Source organism: Podarcis muralis, chromosome 10 (genome assembly GCF_964188315.1).
Source record: "Podarcis muralis chromosome 10, rPodMur119.hap1.1, whole genome shotgun sequence".
NCBI lineage: Eukaryota > Metazoa > Chordata > Lepidosauria > Squamata > Lacertidae > Podarcis > Podarcis muralis.
In genome coordinates, this window is record NC_135664.1 from 77,494,548 (window position 1) to 77,507,915 (window position 13,368).

At 49.9% G+C, this 13,368-nt stretch overlaps 1 protein-coding gene and 1 pseudogene across 6 annotated transcripts in view; both read right to left on the reverse strand.

Moving 5' to 3' along the window:
* Positions 1 to 13,368, reverse strand: part of LOC114605699 (uncharacterized) — a 108,524-nt gene that overhangs the window by 83,682 nt on the left and 11,474 nt on the right. For 2 of the 6 annotated variants that reach the window (XM_077935489.1, XM_077935487.1), the window contains exon 5: positions 6,260 to 6,386. In XM_077935489.1, coding sequence (XP_077791615.1) covers positions 6,260 to 6,386 — 127 coding nt within the window. Of the gene's footprint in view, positions 1 to 6,259; positions 6,387 to 7,002; positions 7,086 to 7,910; positions 7,993 to 8,181; positions 8,613 to 8,796; positions 9,117 to 9,648; positions 9,766 to 11,725; positions 11,859 to 13,368 lie in introns of those variants that run through there. The other 4 variants (XM_077935486.1, XM_077935484.1, XM_077935488.1 and 1 more) reach the window with 4 other exon arrangements.
* LOC144329081 (uncharacterized) lies at positions 402 to 5,384 on the reverse strand (annotated as a pseudogene).

Consider the following 13,368-nt stretch of genomic DNA (forward strand, 5'->3'; position numbering starts at 1 on the left):
TCACAGCTGTCCATGGAGGTACAGGTCAAATTTGTGTCCAGGGCAGCTGTTTACCAGCTCCATCTGGTACGCAGGATGAGACCCTATCTGCCCGCAGACTGTCTCGCCAGAGTGGTGCATGCTCTGGTTATCTCTCGCTTGGACTACTGCAATGCGCTCTACATGGGACTAACTTTGAAGGTGACCTGGAAACTACAACTAACCCGGAATGCGGCAGCTAGACTGGTGACTGGGAGCAGCCGCTGGGACCACATAGTACTGGTCTTAAAGGATCTTCACTGGTTCCCAGTACATTTCCAAGCACAAGCCTGAATGGCCTCACTGAGTAGACCTGAAGAAGCTTCTCCACCCACATCGTTCATCCCAGACACTGAGGTCCAGCTCCGAAGGTCTTCTGGCAGTTAGTTCTGTCCCTGCGAGAAGTGAGGTTATAGGGAACCAGGCAGAGGGCCTTCTCAGTGGTGGGACCCGCCCTGTGGAAAGCCCTCCCATCAGATGTCAAGGAAATAAAAAACTCTCTCACTTTCAGTATACATCTGAAGGGAGACCTGTAAATGGAAGCTTTTTAATGTTTTATTATGTTTTTATATACAGTGGTACCTCTGGATGCGAACGGGATCCTGAAGTGAACGCAACCCACGTCTGCGCATGCACGGGTCGTGATCCGCCACTTCTGCGCATGACGTCATTTTGAGCGTCTGCGCATGCGCGAGTGGCAAAACCAGGAAGTAATGCAGAGCGCAACCCAAAAACTTTCAACCTGAAGCAACTTTGACCCGAGGTATGACCATATGTTGGAAGCCTCCCAGAATGGCTGTGGCAATCCAACCAGATGGGCAGGGTACAAATAAGATCACTACTACTACTACTACTACTACTACTACTACTACTGTAAACCTCATCCTCCTCATTAAATCATCCTAAAATTAAATTTGTACACAGTTATTACGATGGTTCCCCCCTGCCGTGAGTTGTTTGATGGCCCATGAGACAGGTGTTGTGACTGAAGCTCTTTCCACATTCCAAGGACCCGTGTGGTTTCTCCCCAGTATGGATTCTTTGATGGGAAGTGAGACTTGCCCTCTTACTGTACCCCTTTCCACATTCCAAGCACTGGTATGGTTTCTCCCCGCTGTGAGTTCTTTGATGGGCAGTGAGACTTTCCTTCCGGGTGAAGCTCTTTCCACATTCCAGGCACTGATAGGGTTTCTCACCACTGTGAATTCTTTGGTGGGCCTTGAGATTAGAGCTCTTTCTGAAGCTCCTTCTACATTCTGAGCACTGATATGGTTTCTCCCCTTTATGAATCATCTGATGATCTGTAAGATGGACATTCTCACTGAATCGCTTTCTACATTCCAAGCACTGATATGGCTTCTCCACTGAATGAATTCTTTTATGAGCCATGAAGCTTTCCTTCCGACTGAAGCTCTTTCCACACTCTTGGCATTGATGGTGTTCCTCTCCATGGTGAATTCTCTGGTGTTGATGGAAGGCTTGGCTTCTGTTAAAGCTCTTTCCACATTTCAAGCACTGATATATTTTCTTCTCACTGTGAATTCCTTGATGGGAAGTGAGACTTTTCTTCCAAGTGAAGCTCTTTCCACATTTCAAACACTGATATGGTTTCTCCCCAGTGTGGATTCTTTGATGGGCCATAAGATTGGACCTCTTACAGAAGCTCTTTCCGCATTCTATGCACTGATGTGGTTTCTCCCCGGTATGGATTATTTGATGGGCCGTGAGATTGGAGCTTTTTCTGAAACTCCTTCTACACTCTGAACACTGATATGTTTTCTCCCCTGTATGAATTCTTTGATGGGTCATGAGATGGATGTTTTCACGGAATCTCTTTCCACATTCAAAACATTGATATGGTTTCTGATCGCTGTGAGTTCTTTGATGGGAATAGAGATTGGCCCTTTTAATGAAGCTCTTTCCACATTCCAAGCACTGATATGGTTTCTCCCCGGTATGCATTCTTTGATGGGAAGTGAGATTGGCTCTCTGATTGAAGCTCCTTCCACATTCCAAGCACTGGTAGGGTTTCTCCCCTGTATGAATTCTTTCATGGCAAGTTAGATTGGCCCTTTGGCTGAAACTCTTTCCACATTGCAAGCACTGGTAGGGTTTCTCCCCACTGTGAGTTCTTTGATGGGCAGTGAGATGGGAGATGCGAATGAAATTCTTTCCACATTCCAAGCACTGATATAGTTTCTCCCCACTGTGAATTCTTTGATGGGAAATGAGACTATCTTTCCAGTTGAAGTTCTTTCCACATTCTGAACATTGATATGGTTTCTTCCTAATGGGATTTATTTGATGGAAAGTGGAATGCAATCTCTGTCTGAAACGCTCTCCACACTCCAAATATTTATATGGCTTCTCCACTGTGTGGATTTTGTCCTGGTCTCCTTTGTTCTTACTTCCCAATTTATCACCACCTGCAGTACAGAGAGAAATGGATTAGACCCAGAGGAAAAAATGAACCCTCAAATTATTGAACAATGCTAATGAATGCTTGTGAAAGAGGAAGAACTGAAGGGAGTTCTTCCTCTCCTATTGCATGGAGCCCACCCGGCCCGTAGTTTCCCTGGAGCTCAGGTCAATGAAACAATTGCTGAGATGGCTAGAGAGCTAGTGGTGGAAAACTCATTCTGAATTGGGCTGGACACTGGTTAGAGCTCAACACTGAGCCTACCGTGGTGATAGTGATGGCAAGGACTTTATTCACCACCTCTATAGCCTCTGCAGAAAACGGCAGTAGGAGATTATTTCAGATGGTTCATGATATAATAATAATAATAATAATAATAATAATAATAATAATAATAATTTTTTATTCATACCCCGCTCTCCCCAGCCAAGGCCGGGCTCAGAGCGGCTTACAAGCAATAATAAAAACAAGAATGATTACAACTTAAAAACAAAAATAAAATACAACATTAAAATAATGGAACATTAAAATATTAAAATGTAGCCTCATTGCAGGAGGAGAAGGAAAAGAAAAAAGAAAGAGAGGGAGGGAGGGAATCAAATTGGCTCCAAGCCAAAGGCCAGGCGGAACAACTCTGTCTTACAGGCCCTGCGGAAAGAAATCAGATCCTGCAGGCCCCTGGTCTCATGAGGCAGAGCGTTCCACCAGGCCGTTCCACCAGACCAGAGTTGAAAAGGCCCTGGCTCTGGTTGAAGCCAATCTAACTTCCTTAGGGCCTGGGACCACTAGGGTGTTGTTATTTATGGACCTTGAGGCTCTCCGTGGGGCATACCAGGAGAGGCGGTCCCGTAGGTACGAGGGTCCTAGGCCGTGAAGGGCTTGAAAGGTCAAAAGCAGCACCTTAAATCTGACCCTGTACTCCACCGGGAGCCAGTGCAGCTTGAAAAGCACTGGGTGAATATGCTGCCATGGCAGAGACCCCGTGAGGAGCCTCGCTGCAGCATTCTGCACCCGCTGGAGTTTCTGAGACAGCTTCAAGGGCAGCCCCGCGTAGAGCGAATTACAGTAGTCAAGCCTGGAGATGACAGTCGCATGGATCACTGTGGCCAGGTCAGGGCGGGAAAGGTAAGGGACCAACTGCTTGATGCGGCAAAGGTGGAAAAATGTCGCCTTGGCTGTTGCTGTAACTTGCGCCTCCATGGAAAGGGAGGCGTCAAGGATTACACCCAAACTCTTAACGGAAGGCAATGGCACTAATTGGGCCCCCGCAAGAGAAGGGAGTTGGTCCCTCATCCCCATGCCATCCCGACCTAGCCATAGGACCTCTGTCTTCGAAGGATTTAGTTTCAATCGGCTCCCACGAAACCATCCAGCCACAGCTTCCAAGCATCTGGTCAGTGTGTTCGGGGCCGAGTCGGTGTGGCCATCCATCAGCAGATAGAGCTGAGTGTCATCAGCATATTGGTGACAGCCCAGCCCAAAGCTCCGGATAATCTGGGCAAGGGGGCGCATAAAGATGTTAATAATGGAACCACCTTTGCCATTGGGGCCTGGGGAGGACCCCAAGACCTCCTGCAATCATTTTGCAGGTGTTTGCGGATAAAGTTGCTCAGTTTTGGAAAGAGACTCCAACATGGCACCAGGGCTGGAGAAGGAAAATACTAGGGTCCTGTCTAGTCAATGGGACCAATTCCAATCTGATAACTTTGAGGATGTGGACAGGATGCTTGGGCAAGTGAAACTAACCACCTGTCTCTTTGATCCTTGCCCATCCTGGCTCATAAAAGAGACTAAAATTAGACTCATCATGGGACTGAAACTGCCTTGGTCGCACTGGTCGATGATCTCCTGCAGGCTAGGGACAAAGGTGAAAGCTGTTTCCTACTTCTGCTGGATCTCTCAGCAGCCTTTGATATCACCAACCATTATATCCTTCTGGACCATCTAGAGGAACTGGGAGCTGGGAAACACTGTTATACAGTGGTTCCACTCCTTCCTTCCTCCTGGGCCATGTCCAGAAAGTGGGGGGGGGGATGAGTGTTCAGACCCCTGGGTGCTCACTTGTGGGGTGCCTCAGGACTCCGTCCTGTCCCCTATGCTTTGTAATCTTTATATGAAGCCACTGGGAGAGATCATCAAGAGAGTTGGACTGGGTGTTCATCAGTATGTGGATGATACCCAGCTCTACCTCTCCTTTAAATCAGAACCAATGAGAGTGGTGAATGACCTGTGTGGCTGTCTGGAGGTGGATGGAGGATGGATGGTGGATGGAGGTTAAATCCCGACTAGACTGAAGAACTCTTTTTGGGGGACAGGAGGCAGGCAGGAGTGGGGGCTTCCTGTTCCTGAATGGGGTAGCTGTGTCCTAAAGGGCCAGGTGCGCAGCCTGGGGGTCATTTTGGACTCAGCTTTCCATGGAGGCACAGGTCAATTCTGTGCCCAGGGCAGCTGTCTGCCAGCTCTATCTGGTATGCCAGCTGAGACCTTCCCTGCCTGCAGACTGACTTGCCAGAGTGGTTCAAGTTCTGGTTATCTCCAGCTTGGTGGATAAACACCAGCTCCCTTGGCCAGAAGCAAGATGGCACCACACCTCATAGTCGCCTTTGACTGGACTTAACTGTCCAGGAGGTCTTTTACCTTTACCTTTTACTACTGCAATGCACTCTGCGTGGTGCTACCTTTGAAGGTAACTCGGAAACATCAACTAATCCAGAATGTGGAGGCTAGACTGGCGACTGGGAGTGGCCACCAAGAACGTATAACACCAGTCCTAAAAAATCTTCACTGGCTCACGATCCATTTCTGAGCACCATTCGAAGTGTTATTACAGTGGAACCTCAGGTTACGTATCGTCCTCCTTACGAACACTTTGGGTAACGAGGTTTGCTAACCCGGACGTAGGTGTTCCAGGTAGCGAACTTTGCCCCAGGATGTGAGCAGAAGTCATGCGCCGCAGTGGGAGGCCCCATTAGCAAAAGCACACCTCAGGTTAAGGATGGTTTCAGGTTAAGAACGGACCTCTGGAACAAATTAAGTTTGTAAACGGAGGTAAAGGTAAAGGTAAAGGTACCCCTGCCCATACGGGCCAGTCTTGCCAGACTCTAGGGTTGTGCGCTCATCTCACTCTAGAGGCCGGGAGCCAGCGCTGTCCGCAGACACTTCCGGGTCACGTGGCCAGCATGACAAGCTGCATCTGGCGAGCCAGCGCAGCACACGGAAACGCCGTTTACCTTCCCGCTGGTAAGCGGTCCCTATTTATCTACTTGCACCCGGGGGTGCTTTCAAACTGCTAGGTTGGCAGGCGCTGGGACTGAACGACGGGAGCGCACCCCGCCGCGGGGATTCGAACCGCCGACCATGCGATTGGCAAGTCCTAGGCACTGAGGTTTTACCCACAGCACCACCCGCGTCCCCTGTAAACGGAGGTACCATTGTATTATTATTTACATGTGAGGTCTTACAACAGTGTGGATTTTGTTTGGCCCAATCATGGAATCTGTTCCATCTTGGTCGTCTCTTTGGACAACTTAAAACCAACAGAAGCAATAACAAAGGACCTGAGAGAAGCTACTTCCACAACAACTCTGAAGCCTACATTTGAAAAGGCCTGGGTAGTTCAGATCAGCCTCCATGGCATAAATGGAGCAAGAATATTTACAGACAAACAGTCAATAGTTCTCCGTTCAAGATGAGTTATATCCCAGAGAAGAATCCCAGGTGCTCTAAATGGTTCTATTGAGCTCCATCAAAATCTGGGAAGTTCTTCACTGAGATATGTATGGAATCTCAAAACACACATTATGATCCAGCAGGGAGCCTTACTGAGAGAGGCCACGATCCTGCGATTCTCCTCCATGACTTCCTTATGCAGAGCTCTCTGGTCAGGATCCAGCAACGCCCACTCCTCATCTGTGAAATGAATAGCAACATCTTCAAAGCACACTGGACCCTAAAAGAAAGAGAAAGTTCTCCTCTCAGACATGCTTCTTTTAACGTCTTAATATTTTTTTTATTATGAATTTTATTCTGTATTTTAATAATGGACCTTAATCTAAGTGTAAATGGGTAGAACTCCACATTGCACAACATTACCCATTTTCCAGATGGAAGGATTCCCACTCTCCTATCCCTGTGTGCTTTTCTGGAGGGGGGACCCTTCTGTTGCCCTAAAGCCCACTTCAAGGGGTGCAAGGGGGCCCTGGGGGGGTAGAAGCACTTGGAGGGGGGAAAGTGCCATTGTGAAATGGATGGTTCTGGGTAGGTCCTGCTGGCCACTGTTCCGTATGGTTTGTCAACAGCTTAGAAGCCTGTTTCAGCATCCATTGATCAATCTAGAAATAAAATTATAATGACTGATAAATCAGACTAGCAACATTCAGAAGGCGAGTTAAGGCAAGGTGGCTGTTCCTTATTCTCAGCACATTAAGCTTCTCAAATGGCCTTTCCAGCCCTTGTTAAGGTCAGCTTGGACAGAAGCCAAGAGGAGAAGAGATTCCTTGGGGGCCAGAGGCACCCTGGCTGCCCCACCCCTCAGCCCCCTTCCCCACAGGGCTCCCTCCCTCTACCTGAGCTGCTTCCACAGCCGTTGCTTCTCCTTCCCCACCAGGAATAGATGGAAGAGGAGGTCTTGCTGGCATCATCTGGTCACCTGCGAGAGACAGAGGTAAGAGGGAAGCCAGGAGTGCAGCTGCTCTCCAAAAAGTCTCACCTTCTGAGTGTGGGAATGTTGTGGGTAGCAGGAGAGGATATATTGATTAAATATTATCCTTCCTAACTCACACGACTGAGTTTATTCATACAGCAGAGTACAACCCCCTCTTTACACAGCAGGAAGCTAGTTGCAGATTTGTTAGAATATCTTAAGTTCTAATATTCCTGGTAAGACCCCCTTTGATTATCTCCTAAAAGAATAAAGACACAACAGTCTTCTTTTAAAAGTAACAAGAAGTTTACTCACATTCAGTTCACAGTTGGATCCCTGAAAGCAGGCTTTAGCTTAGAGTTACAGAAGAGGCTTTGAGTCCATCCCATATGAGAATGAGCCCATGTCCTGGTGGCTGAGAGCCAGCAGTGCAGTCCGGGAGAATAAAAGGCATCAAAAGAGGAGGTGGACCTTTTGTGGGTCTGGAAGGGTCACACCCACCTACCTGGGTCACACCCACCTACCTGGTCACATGCAATGGAAGGATGCTCCAGACCAGATGGAACAGGAAGTTGAACTGGCTGGACCAACATTCCCCTGCATGTCCACTCTAGGCAAATTGGAAATGCTGTATTTGACAGCTTATGTTATACCCCACGCTGAGTGCATTTAGACATTTGTACCCATTTCATAATTTAGATGTGTAAAAGATACACATCTCCTTAGGGCTCTTGGCTCCCAGGTGTCCTCCCCCCAAAGATGAAAAGAACCCATGGATTCGTTTTGATATCCACAGGAAGGGACCAAACGGAGAACGGACTCCTTCCTTACCCAGCAGCCTCTCTCTGGTGTCCAATGGAATCCTTTTGGTCTCAGAGGAATCTGGGCCCATTTCTGCAAACAGATCCTGTCTCTGAAATAGCAACGAAGATTCAAAACAGAGAATATGAAGAAGAGTTAGAAAAGGAATGACAGAGACAAAAACTGAAGGGCAATCTGATAGCATTCAATGGCTGCTTTCCAAAAAAGGATGGAGAATTTTCAGATACCCTCACTCACGTTCGGAGCCCCTTGGGAGTATCCAGAGGAAAGTCTCTCTCACCTGCTGCTCTGCCTGCTTCCTCTCCTCTGCCTGACTCAGGAGGAAACCTTCGGCCAGGGCCACCGCCTGGGAACTGGTCTCCACTCCACATTCCCTCACCCAACTCTCCATCTCCGGTGGAAGGACAGCCAGGAACTGCTCCAAGATCACCAGGTCCAGCATCTCAGCTTTCGTGTGCCTTTCTGGCTTCAGCCATTGATGGTAAAGGTTGTAGAGTCGGCTGCAAACCTTCCGGGGTCCTTTGGCTTCCTGGAAGCAGAACTGCCTGAACTGCTGGCTCTGCACATCTGAGTGGAGAGTGTCCTCCTCACCCAGGATCTTCTGCACAGAGTTTCCCCAGAATCCCCCACTGCTCCCAGTTCTGATGGCATGGCCTCTTCCTGCTTCAGGGCCAGCTGAGTCTCGCTCATCCATCTGTGCTCTCAGGAAGCCTGCAAGAGAGATGAAGGAATCCTTGATGATCTGACAAGTTCTGTCCGTATGGATTAGAGGTGCTAGCAAATTCTACAAAACACTATCAAACCTATAGTTACGTAAATCCAACTAACAATACCACCCACAATGTAACCAGCTGTGTTTAACCATATGACTTCTTTATACATCATATAAACACACCTCTTTTCACATTAGCAAATTAAGTAGAAGTTGTGGGCCTCAAAATATCCTCTGAACATCGGAGGGGTTGTGTGTCTGAATGGACACACCCGTGTCAGCCAGGAGTCTGGATAGCAGTCCTGCCTGCTTCAGGGGTGGGGAAAGCTTTGCCTCTGACGGAAGGAGAATGGAGGGTCCACTTGCATCTGGAGGAGCTCAGCACCAGAAGAGAAGAGGAGCCCTGCAGGATCAGGCCAAAGGGGCCCCTCTTGCGTCCAGCCTCCTCTTCCCACAGGGGCCAACCAGAGCTCCTTATGGGAAGCCCACCAGCAGGACTGGGGCACAAGAGTCCCTCTCTCCACCTGCAGCAACTGGGGCTCTGAAGCCTTGCAGCCTCCAAGGGGGGAAACAGAGCACAGGAGCCCCCCCCCCCCGCCCTCTCCCCCGCTCCTCCAACTGGCCTCGTCCTCTTTCAAAGCCATCTCGAATCGGCGGGTTTAATTCCACACGGTCAGATGGAGCGATTTTATTTTCTCTGTCCTAAATCTTCCAGCCTTTATCACTGAGGCCAAGCTCTCCGTTTTACGTCTGGCTACAACTTCAGTTAATAAATGTAAATCTGAATTTGGGGTTTGGGGTTTGCATGCCTCCCCCCCCCCGACCCAAAGACCCTCCCCAAAGGCGAAAAGGAAGCGCAGAGCTGCCTCTCTCCTGCGCCTTCGCCCCTTTCGGCAGGACCCTCTGCTCCCTGATTTGGGGGTCGTCCCCCCCTGCAGGAGCTGAGCACCCCCCGCCCCATGCACGCCCCCCTGCAGCCCAGGGACCCCCCCTTCTCCCAATGGGGCCCTATGGGTCAAGGGAGAGGGGACTCACCGGGTCCCAGGAGGGGCCACGGAGGCAACATTTTCAGAGAAAGACAACAGCCCCCCCCCTTTCTTGGCGGGCCTCTCCAGGAAGGCAGCTCAGTTCCCTTTAACTCTTGAAGGGAGGTGCTTTTCCTCTGGAGGACCTGCCCCCCCCTTTACCTCCTGTCCCTTCTAGGAATCCAGCTCTGCTCCTTTTAACCCCTGGCTAGCCGAGAAGGTCCGTATAGTTCAAGCTGTGGTTTTCCCAGTATAGCTCTACAATTATACCATTATAGCCCTCGTTACACTGGATCCCTCCCCCCCCCCCCATGATCCCTGTCTGCTAATCCATTTAGATCTTGCTTCAGGTCTGGCGATGGAATGCGGATAAAATCCTCAGTTTTAATATGTAGTGATGTATGGAAGTGAGAGCTGGACCATCAAGAAGGCTGATCACCGAAGAATTGATGCTTTTGAATTCTGGTGCTGGAGGAGACTCTGGAGAGTCCCATGGACTGCAAGAAGATCAAACGCATCCATTCTGAAGGAAATCAGCCCTGAGTGCTCACTGGCAGGACAGATCCTGAAGCTGAGGCTGCAAGACTTTGGCCACCTCATGAGAAGAGAAGACTCCCTGGAAAAGACCCTGATGTTGGGAAAGATGGAGGGCACAAGGAGAAGAGGACGTCAGAGGACGAGATGGTGGGACAGTGTTCTCAAAGCTACCAGCATGAGTTTGACCAAACTGCGGGAGGCAGTGGAAGACAGGAGGGCCTGGCGTGCTCTGGTCCTGGGAGTCACGAAGAGTCGGACACGACTAAACGACTCAACGACATCAAAAGCCGAGAAGTGACAGAGAACTTGCCCAGTCTTATAAAGAAAAGCCCACGGACCACATCCCCATCCTTCTGATTCATGAGGCTGCAAAGAAGCTTGTTTTCTCCTCCTCTCCTTCCTTGTAAGTTTTTGAGCAGAGTTTGGCCTTCTGACATGGATGCTTTAATTGAGATTCCTGCATTCCTACCATTTTATCAAATACATGCTTTCAAGTATTTGGCTCCCAATTAATTCGGGGCTTTCTTGCATTATTTCAGCTTGGGAGTCAGGAATCCTAGAGTTGGAAGGGACCCCAAGGGTCATCTAGTCCAACCTCCTGCAATGCAGGAATCTCGACTAAAGCATCTGTTGCGGAAAATGAAGGGGGGGCACTACACGGAAACAATTTTCCCCTCCCTCCCCAAAACCCGGGAGCCCAACCGCCTTCGTTCACAGTCGCATAAGCACTACAGTCCACCATAGCCATCATCTTGTACGTTCGCAGTAATCAACTGCTGAAATATAAACTCACTGTGTATCAATTAAAAGGGCATATTACTGTTTTATGAACAAAATCCGCATTTTGTGAATCACCTGACGTCAACCAATAGGGAGCTTTAAAATCTGACAGCTAGCCAATCGGGTATTACCGAACAGCGACCCCTACTGTGCAAAGTCAGCAACTGGCAGGGGATCGCTGCAAAACCCTCAGCTCAGCCTTTGCGCGGTTGACTCAGCGCCCTCCAACTGCGCAGACAACGGGGGAAGTCCATTAACTGTATCCACTCTGCTTTCGATTGCCTTAAACGTGTTACATTATAACTAGAAGTGTCAAAATTTTCCCCTTTTGGACTTGACAGCGCTGGAAGAGGACTAGTCTTTGGAAACCGTATGAATTCAATGCCATAACTGATTCTCCCCATTCCCAGAGGCATTTTACTCTTACAGAGTAGGCGGACTTGGACATCACCTTCTTCCATAAACCTCTAGACAGGAGGGCCTGGCGTGCTCTGGTCCAGGGGGTCACGAAGAGGCGGACACGACTAAAGGACTCAGCAGCAGCAACAACCACCCATAGCTCTCGCCTCTCAAAGGGGCCAGTTGTGCATCTAGGCAAAGGAAGAGCAGAGTTGCTGCCCTCCTGCGACCTCGGCCCTCCCCGGCAGGACTCTTCGCGCCCTGACTTGGGGGTCCCCCCCTTACAGGCTCCCCACACGCAGGTTCCCCTGTAGCCCTGGGACACCCCCCCCCCAAATGCACCCTCTGGGAGAGAGAGAGAGGAGACTCACCGGATCCCAGCAGGCGCCGCCGGGGCAGCATTGGCAGGGAGAGACAGAAGCGCCCCCTTTTTTTGCAGGAAAAGTCTGGGGAGGCGGGGAGGGGCTTTTGCTCTGGAGGACCTGCCCTCCCCGTCTTTCTTTCCTGCCCTCTCTAGGAATCCAGCTCGTTTCTGTTTAACCCTTGGCAAGCCGTGCGCACCCAGCTCTCCCTCTTCTCTCTCTTTGGAGAGCAGGAGCCCCAGAGGAGCCACGTGCGTCGTGCGCAAAACACCCAGAGATGCTTTATTTGGAGGACCCTCCTGGCCGGGGGCTGAGCTTCCCCCTCCTTGGCCCTGAAACAGGAGGAGCAACTTGTCCCGGTCCTCCTCCTCCTCCTTTCCCTGGGAAAGTGGAAACATTCTATCTGAGCTGTTTCACAAAGGAAAGCTTGTGTTTTTCAATGAAACTTTGTATAAAATCGTTCGTAAACGTACGGTTCTTGCTTTTGGAACTTGTGTGCTCTGTGTTCCCCCATGCATTTTTGGAAACCTAATACTGTATCTTCCATGATCTTTTTTCAATCGATGGGTCTAGACAGCTAATTGTCTTCAAATGTTGTACTGTTTGCCCAGGTGTGGTGCCTGAGGGGACCCCCCCCCCTATCAATGAAGCCCAGGAAAAACCCATTTCCAGTGTCGATATTGGCCTTGTGTCAACTGTGTCTGGAATATGTAAATTCTCCAATCCTCATGGAATGAGACACACCTTGACCTGCCTGACCCCCTTGTAGCCTCCCCCCCCCCCACTGCCGCTTGGAAAGGGGGTGTCCCAGATTGTGAATATTTAAAAGACAGTTGCACACCTTTTCCCAGGCTGCTTTCTTCGCTTACAGGGACACTGAACTTTGGTCACAATCAATAGAGACGATCTAAAGCTTCAAAGCCCACTTTGCTCCTTCTTTTCCCTGGTCACCTTCCCATTTTCCCTTGCTCTAACCCAGGCATGTCCAAAGTCTGTTTTGGGGCCCTAATCCAACTCGAAATAATAATAATAATAATAATAATAATAATAATAATAATAATAATAATAATAATTGTCAGGGGTTCAGGGAGAGAGACGCAGATGAGGGAGGAGACTGAGAGCGAGGGGGAAGGATCCCAGGGCGACGAGGAAGAAGATGACAATGAGTCGAGGGGTTCCATGAGTCTCTCCAGTGAATCGGAGGATTCCCAAAAGGGAGCGCCCCTGGTCAGGCCAAGGGGAGCCACAGGGGGGACTCGTCAGGAGCAGCGCAGCAGCAGGGGAACCCCCAGTGGGAGTTGGAGATCGGGGCCGGCTTCCCAGCCGGAACGGAGTGAAGGGGGTGGAGTTCCCAGTGTGTCAGACGGAGCAGAGCAGGAAGCAGAGAGGGGAAGGAGATCGGGGCAAGACGTCCTGCCGGAAGGGGCGGAGAGTAGTACAGAGAGCAGTGTAACTGTCAAAAGGAAGGTCAGAAGCAGCGTACGCGCACCAAGTTCAAATGTGGAGGCACGCGGAAGTGAGGAGAGCCCGGAGGAGGAGCCTGGTCCCAAAGCACGAAGGAGGGGGGAGCAGGCGTCAGAGGATTCAGCCTCTGGGGAATCCCGGAGGGAGGGAACCCAGGGGGGCAGAAAGACCCTGCGGAAAAGGAAGGA